Source organism: Oryx dammah, unplaced genomic scaffold, assembly GCF_014754425.2.
Source record: "Oryx dammah isolate SB20612 unplaced genomic scaffold, SCBI_Odam_1.1 HiC_scaffold_11163, whole genome shotgun sequence".
Classification (NCBI taxonomy): Eukaryota; Metazoa; Chordata; class Mammalia; order Artiodactyla; family Bovidae; genus Oryx; species Oryx dammah.
This window is the reverse complement of record NW_024080556.1, coordinates 3,407,977-3,426,758: the sequence shown is the minus strand read 5'-3', so window position 1 is coordinate 3,426,758 and position 18,782 is coordinate 3,407,977. Positions and strand designations below refer to the sequence as shown.

The 18,782-nt window shown below is 36.3% G+C and overlaps 1 protein-coding gene and 1 non-coding gene across 2 annotated transcripts in view; both read left to right on the top strand.

Annotated features, from left to right (window-relative positions):
- The window catches only part of LOC120860679 (eukaryotic translation initiation factor 3 subunit E), a 48,139-nt gene extending 36,044 nt beyond the window's left edge, over positions 1–12,095 (top strand). Inside the window, exons 11-13 of the mRNA XM_040236430.1 lie at positions 10,363–10,465; positions 10,748–10,882; positions 11,913–12,095. Of these exons, the coding sequence (XP_040092364.1) occupies positions 10,363–10,465; positions 10,748–10,882; positions 11,913–11,951 (277 nt within the window). The 3' untranslated portion in view covers positions 11,952–12,095. The remainder of the gene's footprint in view (positions 1–10,362; positions 10,466–10,747; positions 10,883–11,912) is intronic.
- A 4,936-nt stretch (positions 12,096–17,031) lies between these two features.
- On the top strand, positions 17,032–17,138 carry LOC120860704. Its single transcript, XR_005720412.1, has one exon. It is a non-coding gene; the product is annotated as a U6 spliceosomal RNA (small nuclear RNA).
- The last annotated feature ends 1,644 nt before the right edge of the window (positions 17,139–18,782 follow it).

Below are 18,782 nucleotides of genomic sequence, written 5' to 3'. Positions count from 1 at the left end.
TTTGGATATATAAAATAGTTAGCCACAGTCTTCAGTGGAAAACAGGCCAGAGATTTCCATGACTTAATGGCTTAAGTCAGTATTTTTTTAAATAAGTTGTGCTTATCAACTAAAATTTGGAAAGCCAGGTTATTAAGCAGGTAATTGATAAGCTTCTGAAATTCTGGACCCCAAATCTTTATTTGTTAAGATACATCAGGGTAAGAGCTATGGAAGGGTTCAGAAAAAGGAGACTGTCAAAAAAGATAAGTCATTGAAAACCTGATAGACAGCCTAGAGTTGATGAAAGCCTAATTGGTTCTCTAGATTTAGATTTATATACCTTATGTTCTTAGGTGGCCCGACTGGTCTTAATGCCTCCCCAGAAAGAAGAAAAGTATCTGATTTTGTGCTAAGAGTTATGAATATGTTTTACTAATGAAATTGAATAGAGGATAAAATAATAAATTTTTTTTATGCCTTAAAATAGCACTTAGGATTCTGTTTTTTCCCCTCTGCCCCAAAGGAATGAAGGCTTCCCAGGTGGCAAAGTATTAAAGAATGTACTTGCCAATGCAGGAGACACAGGGTCAGGAAGATCTCTGGGTCAGGAAGATCCCCTGAAGTATGAAATAGCAACCTACTCCCAATATTCTTGCTTGAAAAATTCCGTGGACAGAGGAGCCTACTGGGCTAGTCCATGGGGTCACAGAGAGTTGGACATGTATGAGCATGCACACACATGCCAAAGGAATGATTTACGTATTTGTTTAGTCAAAGTTATTACTAAGCTTTTCCTTTATGGTACTGACTTTGTATTTTATTTAAAAGTTGTTTCTCATAATAGGTTTATATGCTATTTACCTAATTTCTTCTAGGACCTCTGTGACTTTATTTCCTCTGTTTGAATCCATCAAGGATTTATTTGGAAATAGAAAGTAGCTCCTCTCCCTGTCCCCAAAATAGCCAACATGATTTATTGAAAAGCTGTTTTCTCCCACTTATTTGAAATGCCATCCATATTGTATTTGAAATTATTACTTGTTCATGGGACTTTTTTGGAATTCTTTAATCTTTTATAAATTGTGTGTTAGTGTCTGAACTTAACATCAAATAAGTGCTAAGTTAATTTAGCACCTTGTTTCAAATAAGGTAGATTTGTAGTATGTTTATCTAGTATTCAATATTTGTTTTCTCTGGAATTGATAATGGCCACTTAATTCCACTTCAGACTCTTTGCCAGTTTATAAATCTCTTTTCAAAATTGATTATTCTATGAGTTTTATCTTCCTCAAAAAATCTGGACTTGGACATAATATTATGCCTTCCTTTATTATCTTACTTGGTAAAGCATATTCTTCAGTGGCTTTATATAAGGTAGGGTATTTTGAAGGTAAATTTTTTTCACATCTGAAATTCTGTATTTTACTTTCATACTTGAGTAATGGTATTGCTAGGCATGGTACTCTAATTTGAAAACTACTCCAGAATTTTGTTGTAGAAGTCAGAAGACTTTTTTTTTTTTATTCCTCATCTTTTATACCGGAGAAGACAATGGCAACCCACTCCAGTACTCTTGCCTGGAGAATCCCATGGATGGAGGAGCCTGGTGGGCTGCTGTCTATGGGGTTGCACAGAGTAGGACACGACTGAAGCGACTTAGCAGGATCAGCATCTCTTATACAGGTGTTTTGTTTTCCTCTCTAGCAGTGGGGAGGGAGGAGGTTTTTCTGGTGCCCATTGTCTGAAATTTTACAGTGATATGCCTTTGTATAGGTCTGTTTTAATTTTTCATATTTATTGTTGTTGTTAGTCGCTAAGTTGTGTCCAACTCTTTCCAACCCTATGGACTGCAGCATGCCAGACTTCCCTCTCTTCCACTATCTCCTGGAGTTTGCTCAAGTTCATGTCCATTGAGTCAGTGATGCTTTCTAACCATCTTATCCTCTGCCACCCTCTTCACCTTTGCCTTCAATCTTTCCCAGCATCAGGGTCTTTTCTAATGAGTTGGCTCTTGGCATTAGGTGGACAAAGTGTTGGAGCTTCAGCATCAGTCCTTCCAGTGAATATTCATGTTGACTTCCTTTAGGATTGACTGGTTTTATTTCCTTTTAAGGAGATCAGTTCTTCATATTAGACTCTAAATTTAGAAGTTCATGCCTCCAGGTCTGGGAATTTTTCTTGAATTACAATTATTTCTTTAACAGTTTCTTCTTTATGTTCACTGTTTATTCTTTCTGGAACTTCTGTCATTCAGGTATTAGACCTCCTGCGTCAGACTTCTAATTTTCTTATCGTTTCTCTATTTTCCATCGCATTATCTTTGTTTTCTACACTCTGGGAGATTTTCTCCCAGAGAAATCTTCTGTGGATTAAAAATAGTCTCTGATGTTATTTTTCAATTTCCAAAATAAAGACCTCTGTCACTCTTCTTTTTCTGAATATTTTTTATAGCATTCTGTTCTTATTTTATGAATGTAGTTCCACAGTTTATAATTTTACTAAGGATATTAATGATACTTTTTGTTCTAGTTTTATTAAAATTGAAATATAATTAATGTATAGCAGAACATTAGTTTTAGGTGTGTGACATAATGATTTTATATTTGTGTATATTGTGAAATGATCACCTTAATAGGTGTAATTGACATTCATTGCCACACATAGTGGCAATTTTTTTCTCTTGTGATGAGATGTACTCTTAATTGTAGTCCCCATGCTATACATTATATTCCATGGCTTATTTATTCTATAACTGGAAGTTTGTACCTTTTGACCCTTCACCCAATCCCACCCACCCCCATCTCTTCTTTGTATCCATGAGCATTTTTTGTTTTGTTTTAGAGTCCACATATAAGTGAGATCATATGGTATTTGTTTTTTTTTTTTTTTGGTCTGGCTTAATTCACTTGGCATACTGCCCTCAACATGCAAATAGTACAATTTCATTTTTTTAATGGTTAAATAACTGTGTGAATGTGTGTGTAATGACATTTTCTTTATTCATTCATCCATTGATGGCCTCTTAGGTTGCTTGGTATTAAAAGTAATGCTGCAGTAAACATGGATTTACCTATATCTTTTCAAGTTAGAATTTTCATTTCCTTCATATAAGTTTAAGTGGAATAGCTGGGTCATACTGGCTTCTATTTTTAGCTGGGTTCTATTTTTAATTTGAAGAATCCACTTAGTGTCTTCCATAGTGATTGTACCAATTCACTTAACTACCAGCAATGCATCAAAAGTTTCCCTTTCTCCACATTCTTGCTAATACTTATTTCTTACCTTTTTAATGATAACTGTTCTAATAGGTATGAGATGATATCTCATTGTTTTGATTTGTGTATGTTTCTCTGATGATTAGTGATGTTGAGCATGTTTTCATGTACCTCTTAGCCCTTTGTATGTCTTCCTTGGAAAGATATTTATTCAGGTCCTCTACCCATTTTTAAATCAATTTTTTTTTTTTTTTTTTTCTGGATGCTGAGTTAGTATGTGTTCTTTCTGTAGTTTGGATACTAACCCCTTATATATGTGGTTTGCAATATTTTCTCCCACTTGGTAGGTTACTTTTTCATCTTGTTGATAATTTTCCTTTACTGTGCAGGGGCTTTTTAGTTTGATGTTTATTTTTGCTTTTGTTACCTTTGTGTTTGAATTTATTTTGGTATCAGATGTAAAAAATCCTCACAACGACGTATGTCAAGAACTTACTGCTTGTGTGTATGTGTATTTTTTAAAGGAGTTTTATATTTCCAGGTTTTAATGTTCAAGTCTTTAATTCATTTTGAGTTAATTTTTGTATATGGGGTGAGGACTGGTCCAGTTTCATTTGTTTGCATGTAATTGTCCAGTTTTCCCAGCACCATTTGTTGGAAAGTGACTGTTCTTTTTCCATTGTATATTCTTGCCTCCTTTGTCATAAATTAATTTACCATATATGCTTCAGTTCGAGCTCTCTATTCTGTTCCATTAATCTATGTGTCTATTTTTATGCCAGTAGCATACTGTTTTGATTACTATAGCTTTGTGATATAGTTTGAAATCAAGGAATGTGAAGCCTCCAGCTTTGTTCTTTTTTCTCAAGATTTGTGAAAGGTTGGGGTTTGGGGCTTCCCTGATGGCTTAGATGGTAAAGAATCTGCCTGCAATGTGGGAGACCTGGGTTCGATTCCTGTGTTGGAGAAGGTCTTCTGGAGGAGGGCATGGCAACCCACTCCAGTATTCTTGCCTGGAAAATTCCATGGACAGAGGAGCCTGGTGGGCTACAGTCCATGTGTTTGCAAAGAGTCGGACATGACTGAATGACTAAGCATGCATTTGGGGTTTTATGTGTTACTTAACATATTCAGGGACTTCCCTGGCAGTCCAGTGGTTAAAACTTCACCTTCCAGTGCAGGGAGTGCAAATTTGATCCCTAGTTGGGGAGCTAAAATCCCACATCCCTTGGGGCCAGAAAACCAAAACATAAAAAAGGAAGCAATATTGTAACAAATTCAAAACTTTAAAAAATGATCCACATTAAAAAAAAAAAATGTTCAGTATCTTGTGTCACTTGAGCAGGAGAGCTTTTCAACTAAAAGGTGTGAATAAGGGATTTAGATAAAATATGTAATGTATCTTTACTTTATTCAAGTATAATTGATTTATAATGTGTTAATTTCTGCAGTACAGCAAAGTGATTCATTTATATATCGGCTTTCCTGATAGCTCAGTTGGTAAAGAATCCATCTCCAACACAGGAGACGTGGGTTCAGTTCCTGGGTGGGTAAGATCCCCTGGAGAAGGGAATGGCAACCCACTCCAGTGTTATTTTATTGAAGTATAGTTGATTCATAATGTGTTAATTTCTGTACAGCAAAGTGATTCATTTATATATATATAAAATTGTAACAAATTCAACAAATATATATATTCCTTTTCATCTTCCTTTCCTTTATGGGATATTATGGGATATTGAATGTAGTTCCCTGTGCTGTTTTTTTCATAGGACCTTGTTGGTTATCCATTCTCTAGTTAATAGTTTGCATCTGCTAATCTCATATTCCTAGTCCATTCCTCCCCTAGCTCTCTTCCTTTTTGGCAGCCACAATTCTGTTTTCTATGCCTTTGAGTCTGTTTCATAGATAAGTTCATTTGTGCCATATTTTAGATTCCACATGTAAGTTAAATCATATGGTATTTGTGTTTCTTTTTCTGACTTAATTCACTTAGTATATCTCTAGGTCCACCATGTTGCAGCATATGGCATCATTTCACCATCTTCTTTATGGCTGAATAGTATTCTTTTGTGTGTATATACCATGTTCTGTCATTGGACATATAGGTTGTTTCCATGTCTTGGCTGTTGGGAATAGTGCTGCTGTGAACATAGGGGTGCGTGCATCTTTTTGAATTATGGTTTTGTCTGGCTGTATCTCCAGGAGTGGGATTGCTGGGTCATATGGCAGCTCTTGTGTTTTGAGCAACTTCCATACTGTTTTCTACAGTGGATGCACCAATTTACATTCCCATCAACAGTGTAGGAGGGTTCCTTTTCTCCACACCATCTCCATTATTTGTTTGTAGACTTTTAATGGTGGCCATTCTGACTGGTGGTCATTGTAATTTTGACTTGCATTTCTCTAATAATTAGCAATTATTAGCTATCTGTATGTGTTCGGAGAAATGTCTGTTTAGATTTTCTGCCCGTTTTTTCTATTAGGTTTTTTTTGTTGCTCTTATTTAGTTATGTGAGCTGTTCATATATTTTGGAAATTAAGTCTTTGTCGGTCACATCATATGCAGGTATTTTTCATAGCCAATAGGTTAGCTTTTTGTTTAGTTTCTTTTACTATGCAAAAGCTTCTGTTTGATTACATTCCATTTGTTTACTTTAATATTTATTGCCTTGGGAGACTGACCTAAGAAAACAGTATGGTTTACGTTAGGAAATATTTCACCTATGTTCTCTTCTCAGAGTTTTAAATCATGTCATGTCTTAAATATAAGTTTTTAAACCTAAAACGTTTTCTTTAAGCTGCCTGCAGACAAAGTTGAAATTTTAATGTTATCTGAATAATCTGGAAGTTATTTTTGAGTTTGAAGCTTAGATTGAATTGGGATTTTTTTTTCCCAGAAATTCTGCCTTTTGATATATTTTGTCTTTTAATTGATAAACTGAATTCTTTTAAATAACACAAAATAAGCATGGTGTAGGATAGCTAAAGGCAAGTTTTTGTTTCTTCAAGCTTTAATAAGATACTTATTTTATATTTTTAAATCTTTACTTTTTTTTTTTTTTCCATAAAATCAGCAAAATGTAAGAGAATTGTGGAGTTAGAGAACTTCCCTCTGTTATTTAATTTCTTTTACTGTGTATATTTTCCTGTTAACTTAAAATGGATTATTGCCACATTCTCTTATTCTTAAAGTGTTTGGTAGCCTAGATAAGCTGAGAAGGTATCAATAATTTACTAATACTTCTCAGACCTTATTTCAGATTTTTCTTTGACTTGATTTAATAAGTAGAGGTTCAACAAGCATATTGCAAAACAGTAAATCCTCAAAAGTGGGATTATGAGTCAGACCAGGCACATGTTTGTGGGTCTTGATGCATGTTGTCAGATTGCTCCAGCCATGATGGAGTAGAAGACTTAGAATATGTATGTAAAGAAAGAAGAGAAATAGAAAATTCTAAGTCGAGTTATACAGAATAAAATTGTCTTTTGTTTTATAATTTGACATTAAATATTTCCATACATAAATTATCCCCAAACCTCCAAACTAGAACTGGTTAAACCCTTTTACACTCACATAGCTCCTTCCTCTTTTTCCTTCTTACACTTAAAATAGTTTATATATTTGGAGGATTAGGTACTTGTCCCTTACTCCCCAACCCCACCTTTAAACTTTTATTAAAGTGGAAGACAGACTGTATGTTGTCACAAGCATCTAACACAATTCATGTTTTGTTGAATAAGTGACAGGAAAGGAAAAGAGTTGGTTTGGTTTGGATGGGCTGTGGTATTCATGAGGAAGAAGACTGAAAAGTTCAATTGTAGCTAAATTATAGAGAACCATGAAACTTGGAAGTTTGAATTTTATTGTTTTGGTAGAAGGGCTCATATTTTTGAAAGGAATTTAGGAATAAGCTGGTAGTGGGGCTTTAGGACTAAGCTGGCAACTATGTAAAATAATAAGGTGAGACTCAAGAGGCAGATTAGTTAGAATATTATGAAACAATCACAAAGCCTGCACTGGGGTAGTAACTAGGGTAGGAATCAGACAGTAAGTTTTTATTAATTGCCTCCTCTCTACTGGGCATCATGTTAATTGCTGGATATATAGACATGAACAGGGAAGCTGTGGTGCATGTTCTTGGGTTACATGGTTAGTCTGTCATGAAAGCAGATACACAGTTACACAACTACAGCTCTATGAAAGTGAAAGTGTTAGCTGCTCAGTTGTGTGCAACTCTTTGCAACCCCATGGACTGTAGCCTGCCAGGCTCCTTGGACCATGGGATCCGCCAGGCAAGAATACTGAAGTATGTAGCCATTCCCTTCTCCAAGGGATATTCCCCACCCAGGGATCGAACCCAGGTCTCCTGGGTTGGATGTGGATTCTTCACCATCTAAGCTACCAGAGACTATGAATGCTCTGCAAAAAAACAGAGAATCGTGAAAACATCAAACAGATACATAATGGTTGGGAGAAGTGTCTTGGAAGGCCAGTGAGGGTACTGTTTTCTCTGATATCCATGTAACACATCACTAAGTGAAGAAAAAGGTGTATTAGCCTTTGAAACAAAAGGCACAACATTTGCAAAGACCCTGAAGTGGTTTAAAACGTGTCATAGTTAATGAACAGTGAGGTTTAGTCTGTTTGGAGAGGAGAGTCTTTCAAGATAAAAGTAGTTTGGTAGTGAACTTTGATTAGAGTCAGTGGTTAAAGAGATAACTGATGGGACTTCTCAATGGCTCAGATGGTAAAGAATCTGCCTGCAATGCAGGAGACCTGGGTTTGGTCCCTGGATCAGGAAGATCTCCTTGAAAAGGGAATAGCTACCCACTCCTGGCGGGCTACAGTCCATGGAGTCGAAAAGAATCAGATACAACTGAGTGACTAAGCACAGCAGACATTATGCAACTATAAGGCCTTGGTTACTCTGCTTGAGTTCTTGGTCACTTTATAGTATCCAATACAGTAATCCTGAATGTTTCATTATAATTTTAATTATGTAAACAGCCTCTTTCATAAAGAGCTTCTATTTATAGATTTAAAAATCTTTTAAAAACTGACTATACCCAGTTAGTAGCTACTAGGAATAACATAATCTGTTTTTTAAAAGCAGTGTATGGAGATCTTGAAGATTGAAGTTTTAATGTATTTCATACAGATTGTTTCATTTGTGCTTTTCAGAGTAAAATGGTCTTGGCTTCACTTTAAAGAGTTGTATTTTGGGGAAATGGAGGAGACATACAAAAGAGAAATTGTTAGAGGAGTTGATAAAATAATGTTTTGGAAAATATGTTCTTTACCTTTAGAGTAGCAGCTTCAGCTAAAAGTATTAGACAATTGCTTATTTTAGCAGTGCAGAAGAAAATGAAATGTACACATTTCTAAAATAAGTCAAGTACCAGTAGGAAAAACACGGAGTTTATTGAGAAGCCATAGGAAACACCAGCTGCAGGAATTTTTCCTAGTCAAAAAAATGCCTTGTTGTTTCAGTAAAATGACACACTTCCCTGTTTTTAGTAACATAAATAAAATAGGGTTTGCTTAGAGAACAATGATAAAGAGAATAAAATGAAACCTGATCATGAAATTGAACTAGTAGTCATGGACTAATTGTTCTTTGTTTGCTGAGAATATGTACTTAAGGCAAAATTGATCATAAAAAGAGAACAGAACTTGACATGTAAATCCAAGGAGTTTTATGGTCGAGTTGGCTCATACTCATCATCATGATGTTTTTTAACTTCAAGCTTATTTTAGGGATAAATTTTAAATGATTGCCTTCATTGATTTAGCAGTAACTTTAATGATAGCCTAACTTTTTACATTTGGAACGAAATTCTTCTCTTTGTCAGTAAACATGAAATAGAAATAGCACCGATTATATTATTCCCATAAAGGTATTTTTGTTAACTTGATTGATTACTTTTGGATTAAGACTTCTGCAACTACATAGCTATATGATTTCCAGTGTATTAAAAATTTATACTTTAAAATTGGGAATGCTATCAGATTAGGAATTTTTATATTCTACTTTTTTTTTTTTTTTCATTAAAGTAGTGATAATATTAGAAGACCTGCAAGTGTATAATACCTTCATTGAAGACAAGTAAAAGAGGAGAGTTAATATTTGTGTCTAAACACCTGTATTTGGGACTTCCCTGGTGGCTCAGAGGTTAAAGCGTCTGCCTGGAATGTGGGAGACCTGGGTTCGATCCCTGGGTCGGGAAGATCTCCTGGAGAAGGAAATGGCAACCCACTCCAGTACTCTTGCCTGGAGAATCCCATGGAGGGAGGAGCCTGGTAGGGTACAGTCCACGGGGTCACAAAGAGTCGGGCACAACTGAGCTACTTCACTTCACTTCACCTATATATGCATATATGTATACCATCCTTTTAAATATTATACATGCATACATAGATACTCTTTCATCATTTGACTGACTGATTTACCTGCCTTGAAGGCTTGTGTTTGTGTTAATCTTGATAAATTAAGCCCTGCAGTGGCCTCTTTTTCAAGAGGACTCTGATCATTAATTAGAAAATGCAAATTGGTTGATGACATCAAAAACTTTAAATCAGGGTCTTGGTGTCTGTCATCTTTCTCCTTCCCCCTCTCCTCCATTTGTGTTTTCTCTGTATGTATGTATGTCTCTTTTTACTTAAACTCAGTGGCCATTTAGGTATCTATAGTGTACAATTCAAGGGACCGTCCTTAGTGCAGAAGAAAATGAAATTCAGCAGCCCTGAATTTTAGTTATGTGCTGCATTTTATTTTTATTAATTTCTGATGCTCCTTGTAATGGGTTTAATGTCTATAATCATTACACATTGTACAACATTTTTCTCCCTTAGATCATTAGTAGTGAAGCACTACTAAGTAAGATACTTTTAGGGAAGTTAGAAGGATTTGTGTAAATACAGAATGTGGGACCCTCCCTTCAAAAACCTTAAATCCGTTAGGTGAAATGAGCTAGATTGTGAACAGCTCAAGAAAATAGCACAAACATGAACAATGCAATTTTAAGAGTCATAGTATTTAAGAGAAGATGACCCGTAAGTACTTAAAAGTTTCCATATAGAGTATAGGTCAGAGACTGTGTATATAAAACTAAGTTTTTAACTCAGTTAATGTCATTTTTTTTCTTTTTTCTTTTTCATTAGCATGTTGGCAGATAAACTGAACATGACTCCAGAAGAAGCTGAAAGGTGGATTGTAAATTTGATTAGAAATGCAAGGCTGGATGCCAAGATTGATTCTAAATTAGTAAGTGTTGTCTGTGCTGTGTACTAGATATCAGTTGCTGATTATTTTATATTTTGGGAGGAAGTTTTTGTTGGGACATTTATTCTAGAATTTTTGTTTTAATGTATAATAGTTTTTTTGAAGGCAGCAGCAATTTCCTGTTTTTTTGTTGTTGGATGAATATTGTCATCTGTACTGTGCATAAAAATATTTGCAACATACATGTAGGCTGTGATGTCATACTTACAACTTAAGAAACTCGGTTGTTAACGTTATAGGACCAATTTTTCTCTCTCATTTTAGGGTCATGTGGTTATGGGTAACAATGCAGTCTCACCCTATCAGCAAGTGATTGAAAAGACCAAAAGCCTTTCGTTTAGAAGCCAGATGTTGGCCATGAATATTGAGAAGAAACTTAATCAGAATAGTAGGTCAGAGGTAAGAACCACACATCTTCTGTTGTCTCAAATTTGCCAGTAAATAATATAATTGTTACATGGGCATCATTTGAAAACAAAGTAATTTTGGTTGTGTCTGGTTTTGTATTTGGGGGTAATTTTATTTAAGAATCACTAAACTGAAAAGATTTTTCTTAGATTTTTGTGCATTAGTTAGGAAACAAAAATTCAATTATGTGTTCCTAGTTTTATTACAAGTGGGTTTTTTTCTTTTACCCTTCCTGTGTGCTTTCATTATGTCATTTCCTTAGTGTTTTCAACACATCATTTTGATACTGGCAGATGATAAGTTACATGTGTTATCTCTCTTTCAAGTACTTGAAATTTGTGTTCCTTTAAATCTAAAGAACTACTTCTGCAACAGTGTTGATCTTATTATGTTAGTGTTGATTTTACAAAATTTGACTTTATCTGATAATCATATTTAAGTGTCAGAAAAATAGATTTCCACTTTGGGTAGAAATCCTGCATATTAGATATTAAAGGAATTTGAATAGCCTTGAAATTTTGGGATTCCAAACTACCCCTAATACTTTTCAGGCATTATGATTACTTATAGCTGGAGGGTAGAAAGTTTTTAGAAAACAGTCAAGCTGCATTCAAGGATCTCATCTGATTGAAGTTTTTAACAGATTTGTGTCCTTAGCATAGTCCTTCAGTTTTAAACATTATTGTCCTTTCCTATTCCATCCAAGTGTAGAATTAACTGAGCCTGAAAAATAACTACCGTGTAGTTGTTATTTCTGTATGCTTAAGGGTCAAGTTGTATTGTTTGGGGTTATAACATTGGTGATATTGTCGTTGTTATACTTTATAATTGGTCAAAAACTATATCAGATGGTATTTTGTTGTGTTGTTCTGAAACACCTCACATTTGGTAATTGCAGAAGTTGTTAAAGTGGAGAATAGATCGGCAGAAGTGTGGCTAAAAAATGCTAGTGTCACTTTTTTTCAAAGTTGGCTTTTCAGAAATTCTTTTCACCCTGTTGATTTCTTTTTGTGTATTTTAGGCTCCTAACTGGGCAGCTCAGGACTCTGGCTTCTACTGAAGAACTGTACAGAAAAATTGAAAAACCTTTAAAAGAAAGGTGAAATAATAAAACCATTATATAAAGGTGAAACCTTTTAGAAACAACATATTTAGTATAATTTTGGAGAATTTGAATAAAATTGACCATTTCATTTTATTTCTTTGTGTATATAAGTGTGTGATTTTTTTTTTTAACTTTTCATTTTGGAAAATTATATCAATAGTTTTCCAATAAGTTGCAAAAATAGCAGAGAGAGGTCTTATGCAACCTAAATATAGTTTTTCCCAATTTTTTCCTTGTATGTTACTATAATCCAGTATCAAACTGGGGTATTGATATTGGTTCAGTGGTATGAATAACTCTGTGTGCCATCTTATCACTTTTTGTGTTACCATCTCTACAGTCAAGATACAGAGCTCTCATCATCATCAGGAAGGTCTCCTTATGCTACCCCTTTGGAGTCATGCCTACTCCAACCAGCTCTAACACCTGACAGCCAGTAATCTGTTCTCTTTATCTGTAATTTTGTTATATGAAAGTGTTAGTCACTCAGTCGTGTCCAACTCCTTGTGACCCCATGGACTGTAGCCTGCCAGGCTCCTCTGTCCATGGAATTCTCCAGGAAAGAATACTGGAATGGATAGCCATTCCTTTCTCCAGGAGATTTTCCTGACCCAGGGTTGGAACCCGGGTCTCCCACATTAAAGGCAGATTCTTTACCATCTGAGCCACAGTGGAGGTATAATCTTGTTATTATGAGAATGTTATAGCAACAGTATATGACTTTTTTTGAGGTTAGCTTTTTCTACTCAGAATCCCCTTGAGATCTGTTCAAGTTATCATGTATGTCTGTGGTTTGTTTCTTTTTATTTCTAAGTTGTATTCCATGATATTAATGTACCACATTGTTTGACCTGTACCTCTTTTAGAATAGTTTGATTGTCTCCAGTTGGGGCTATTAGCAAATAAGGCTACCACTTCTTAATGCCTTAGTTAAAGTGGCTCTTTAGTCACTCACTAGGCTACTACAGAGACTTAAATAGGAATGTAAGCTGAATTTTGTAAATACCTTATTGAATATGATGTACATGTGTGTGTGTGCAAATACACAGAGTTAAACACACAGAATATTAAACAGAGTTAAATATTCAAGAAGTATATGCAGTCCCCATTAGTCTCCTTTACCTACAAGTGGTTTGATTTTCCACTTTGTTGAACTAAAGCCCAGTCACATAATAGAAATATCTGTTAACTGGTCTCAACAAATGGTACAAAGATAAAAGATACATGCATATTTTTCTTTTATTTGACACCTGATCAGGCCACCATTAACACACAGTTAAGTTTGGAGAATACAGGTCAGATCTGGTGCTTGTGTTGTGTTCAGATTTCTGGTTTGTGATATTGGTTCTTCTAAACTATAATGCAAAGGTGCTGAAACTACAGGGGAAGATTCCCAAAGAGGGTAAGCCAAATGCTAATTTTTGACTCATCTATAACCAGTGCTGTGAGAATGCCAAGTTTAGAGGACCGCTTATAGTAAGTACAAAATGATCAAGGTTCATAGAGAAAATACCAAAAGGTGGCATATCAGTAACTAGATAGAAGTAGACCCTCATTACCTCATGTAGGAGCTAATTCCTTGGATCAAAAGTACTGATCTGTAATAAATGGAGCAATAGTTATATAAAATTACATGTGTTAGTCAGGCTATATTGAAATGGGAAGGGTGTTAAGATGCCTTTGTTTCCATCTTCACCAGTGACCCGAGGGCAAAATGTTCTGAAAACATCATTAACACTCACTTTTTAAGTCAGTTGTTCAACCAAGGTGTTAATAGCAAAGATTTCTAGGTGATTATATCACTAGCAATTAAAAGCAAGTCTGGCAGTTACTTCATTTGTCATAGTAGACCAATAAAAACTGTAGGGAGGAAAGAGAATTTGTCAGGGATTTTTAACACCTATATGTGTAAATAACCCAAAGGGAAGAAAAAGCAATCAAGCATTTGACTGCCTCACTCATGCCTGGAAGCACTGAATATTTGGTGTTAATATTTATATATTGTTGATGAGGAAACATACACAGATGGTTTACTCAAGGTCATACCTAGTAAATGTTAAAGCATGGAATTGAAAACAGACTTTTTCAGTTATATCACACTATCTCTCCTTACGTCATTATTGCTTTATAAATTCTTCCAGACTAAGTTTACATAGGGTTAGAGGATATATGTTTAGTAGGTTGTAAACGAGGACCTTGATTCACAAAACCATCTCATTATCTTGAAATGAGAGCAGAGGGTGTATTTTTTAACCAATATAATCATTTGATACTATTTGGAACCCAAAAGGACCTATTGGAATATATAAAACTTCAATGACTATCTGATTTTTTTTATATTTAAATGTTCTTTCAAGATTATACACTATATAAAGTTCAGTTCAGTTCAATTTAGTCACTCAGTCGTGTCCGACTCTTTGCGACCCTATGAACTGCAGCATGCCAGGCTTCCCTGTCCATCACCAACTCCCAGAGTCCACCCAAACCCATGTCCATCAAGTCAGTGATGCCATCCAACCATATCATCCTCTGTCGTCCCCTTCTCCTCCTGCCCTCAATCTTTCCCAGCATCAGGGTCTTTCAAATGAATCAGCTGTCCGCATCAGGTGGCCAAAGTATTGGAGTTTCAGCTTCAACATCAGTCCTTCCAGTGAACACCCAGGACTGATCTCCTTTAGGATGGACTGGTTGGATCTCCTTGCAGTCCAAGGGACTCTCAAGAGTCTTCTCCAACACCATGCAAAAGCATCGATTCTTCGGCGCTCAGCTTTCTTCATAGTCCAACTCTCACATCCATACATGACTACTGGAATAACCATAGCCTTGACTAGACGGACCTTTGTGGACAAACTAATGTCTCTGCTTTTTTATATGCTGTCTAGGATGGTCATAACTTTCTTCCAAGGAAAGCATCTTTTAATTTCATGGCTGCAGTCACCATCTGCAGTGATTTTGGAGCACAGAAAAATAAAAAAGTCTAATACTGTATCCCCATCTATTTGCCATGAAGTGATGGGACCAGATGCCATGATCTTAGATTTCTAAATGTTGAGTTTTAAGCCAACTTTTTCACTCTTCTCTTTCACTTTCATCAAGAGGCTTTTTAGCTCCTCTTCACTTTCTGCCATAAGGGTGGTGTCATCTGCATATCTGAGGTTATTGATATTTATCCTGCCAGTCTTCATTCCAGCTTGTTCTTCTAGCCCAGCGTTTCTCATGATGTACTCTGCATATAAGTTAAATAAGCAGGGTGACAATATACAGCCTTGATGTACTCCTTTTCCTATTTGGAACCAGTCTGTTGTTCCATGTCCAGTTCTAACTGTTGCTTCCTGACCTGCATATAGGTTTCTCAAGAGGCAGGTCAGGTGGTCTGGTATTCCCGTCTCTTTCAGAATTTTCCAGTTTATTGTGATCCACACAGAAGAAGAAATAGATGTTTTTCTGGAACTCTCTTGCTTTTCCATGATCCAGCAGATGTTGGCAATTTGATCTCTGGTTCCTCTGCCTTTTCTAATACCAGCTTGAATATCTGGAAGTTCACAATTCATGTTGCTGAAGCCTGGCTTGGAGAATTTTGAGCATTACTTTACTAGCGTGTGAGATGAGTGCAATTGTGCGGTAGTTTGAGCATTCTTTGGCGTTGCCTTTCTTTGGGATTGGAATGAAAACACCTTTTCCAGTCCTGTGGCCCCTGCTGAGTTTTCCAAATGTTCTGGCATATTGAGTATAGTACTTTCACAGCAGCATCTTTCAGGATTTGAAATAGCTCCACTGGAATTCCATCACCTCTACTAGCTTTGTTCATAGTGATGCTTCCTAAGGCCCACTTGACTTCACATTTCAGGATATGAGGCTCTAGGTGAGTGGTCACACCATCGTGATTATCTTGGTCTTGAAGATCTTTTTTGTACAGTTCTTTTGTGTATTCTTACCACCTCTTAATATCTTCTGCTTTTTGCCTTATGTTTCCATTTTTCTTTCTTCTTCTATTAGTTGGGCGACTAAGCATTCTATTTTTAGAGCTGTCACCCTAGAAATTTTAATAACCATATGGGGTCTTAGCTTGCGCTGCATACAGGCTTTTTCTAGTTGCCGAGGGTGGAGGTTTCTCTTGTGCGGCATGGGCTCTAGGACATGCAGGCTTTAGTAGTTGCAGCTCAGGCTCTAGCATGTGGGCTCAGTAGTTGTGGTGCACAGGCTTTGTTGCCTCAGGGCATGTGGAATCTTTCAGACCAGGGATAGAACCCATGTCCCCTGCCTTTGCAAGTGTATTCTTATCCACTGGACCACTGGGAAGTCCTTAACATGTAATTTTGACCTGTGTGTCATGATGAAAGCTGCTACTGAAGTCATCTTACTCTCTACTTGTTATTTGTGTTGTCTGTCCTTTGCATTGTAACTTCATAAATTAAGACATTATTTTGTACAGTAATATCCATTTCCTTGTTCATTCTATTTTGTGATTAGACTTTTTTCCTCGAATTGCTTTTAGCATTTCTTTTCCATTGGTGTTCCTCAGTTTTACAACGCTGTGGCTAAGTGAATTTTACTTATATTGACAGTATTTATTGGGCCTCCTGATTCTGAAAATGGATTTTGTCTTGCATTAGTCCCGGAAAAGTAACTCTTTGGATATTTCTCTTTTTTTTCAGTTCCTCAGGTTTTGAGTTCTCACACCAGATAAACCTCCCTACCTTCCATATTTTTTACCTCCGTGTCTCTGCTGCATTAGATTTTGGGTAATTTCTTCAGATTTGTCTTCTGATTCATTAATGATCTCTTCAGCTGTTTCTGATTTGCCATTACACATCCATTCAGCTTTTTTATTTCAATGATTTTCATTTATTTTGTATTTTGTATTTTGAATCTACTTCCCTGCTACTACTCTTAGCCATGCTGGCATCCATTGTTTGATGAGTACAGTAGCTTCTGAATTACTCTCCCTGTAAGTGTTCTTGACATTTCCCCTCCCACCATTCCCAGCTGTTTTCCATATGAGAGTAGTCTTTTAGAATTTAAATCTGATTGTTTTGTGCTCGCTTAGGCAGCACATATACTAAAATTGGAACGATACAGAGAAGATTAGCATGGCCCCTGTGCAAGGATGACACACAAATTCCTGAGGCATTCCATATTTTTCTGAGTCTCATTTTAAGTACATTGTGACTGTGTGGGAGTTACAGGCTGCTTTATGTTGCAGGTGGGGGAAACTTCCTAGGTTGGTGTGAACTGGGACAACAGACCTCCCTGGCCCCTTCCACTCATCATCTTTCTCCTATGGTCACCTCTTAAGAGGGTCTCTTATTTTCTTTCAGAAACCAAATGCACAGCTTTGTTCTACTATGGAAATTCTGCAATCTTGGAAATCATTACTAGTATCAACTATTAGTCACTTTTTAAAGCCTCAAAAGTGGAGTGGGGATGGGGGCCAGTGGAATCCTTGTTTGGTTCTTACTTTACCCAAACTGTGTATAAAGAATAAAGTTAGCAGAATGACAAAAAAAAAAAAAATCTGATTGTTTTTCCTCCCTGGTTAAAATTCTTCAGTGGCTCCGCATTGTTAGCCTAAAGACTGAATCCCTGACTGTCATTATCTAATATCTGCTTGCTGCATCCTCCTTGTATACCAGCCTCAAGCCACACTGACCTCCTCTGCCCTTCAGAGCAGTAACTTCCAGCTATTTTGGCTACTGAAGAATAAGAGAAACATTACATTATAACCCAATACTATAAAAACATATTTGATGCAAAAGTTTATAAAACAATACCCACCCTTTCAATATGTGGTGATCTCTTTTTCTATTCTGTTGGTATTCATAATCTAATTGGTATCAATTCACATTTGAAAAATACTTCTCTAAAGAGCAAGAGTCCTCCTTGTGCTTTAATGTTTGTAATGCTGTTCCCTACCTGGGAATAAATTTTTTCTCCTGTCTCCCTCTTTCCAAAAGCACACATGTACTTTTAGTTTATTTTTTCTCCAGAACTCAACTCAGTTACCAAAGAAAACTTGACATTTCCTTATGAAAGGAAAATTTCTTTTACCCCTAAACTAGGCTAGATTCTTCTATTACGGTTTTATCTCATTTGTATTACTTATGCTCAAAATTCTCCAAGTTGGGCTTCAACCATACATGAACCGAGAACTTCCAGATGTTCAAGCTGGATTTAGAAAAGGCAGAAGAACCAGAGATCAAATTGCCAACATCCATTGAATCATAGAAAAAGCAAGAAAATTCCAGAAAAACATCTACCTCATGAAAGCCTTTGACTCTGTGGATTACAACAAACTCTGGAAAATTCGTAGAGATGGGAATACCAGACCACCTTACTTGCCTCTTGAGAAATCTGTGTGCAGGTTAAGAAGCAACAGTTAGAACCAGACATGGAATGACAGACTGGTTCCAAATTGGAAAAGGAGTACATCAAGGCTGTGTACTGTCACCCTGTTTATTTAACTTATATGCAGAGGACATCGTGTGAAATGCTGTGCTGGTTGAAGCACAAGCTGGAATGAAGATTGCAGAGAGAAATATGAATAACCTCAGATATGCAGCTGACACCACCCTTGTGGCAGAAAGCAAAGGGGAACTAAAGAGCCTCTTGATGAAAGTGAAAGAGGAGAGTGAAAAAGCTGTATTAAAACTCTCAGAAAATTAAGATCATGACATCTGGTCCCATCAATTCATGGCAAATAGATGGGGAAACAATGGAAACAGTGACAGACTTTATTTTCTTGGGCTCGGCCTCCAAAATCACTGCAGATGGAGACTGCAGCCATGA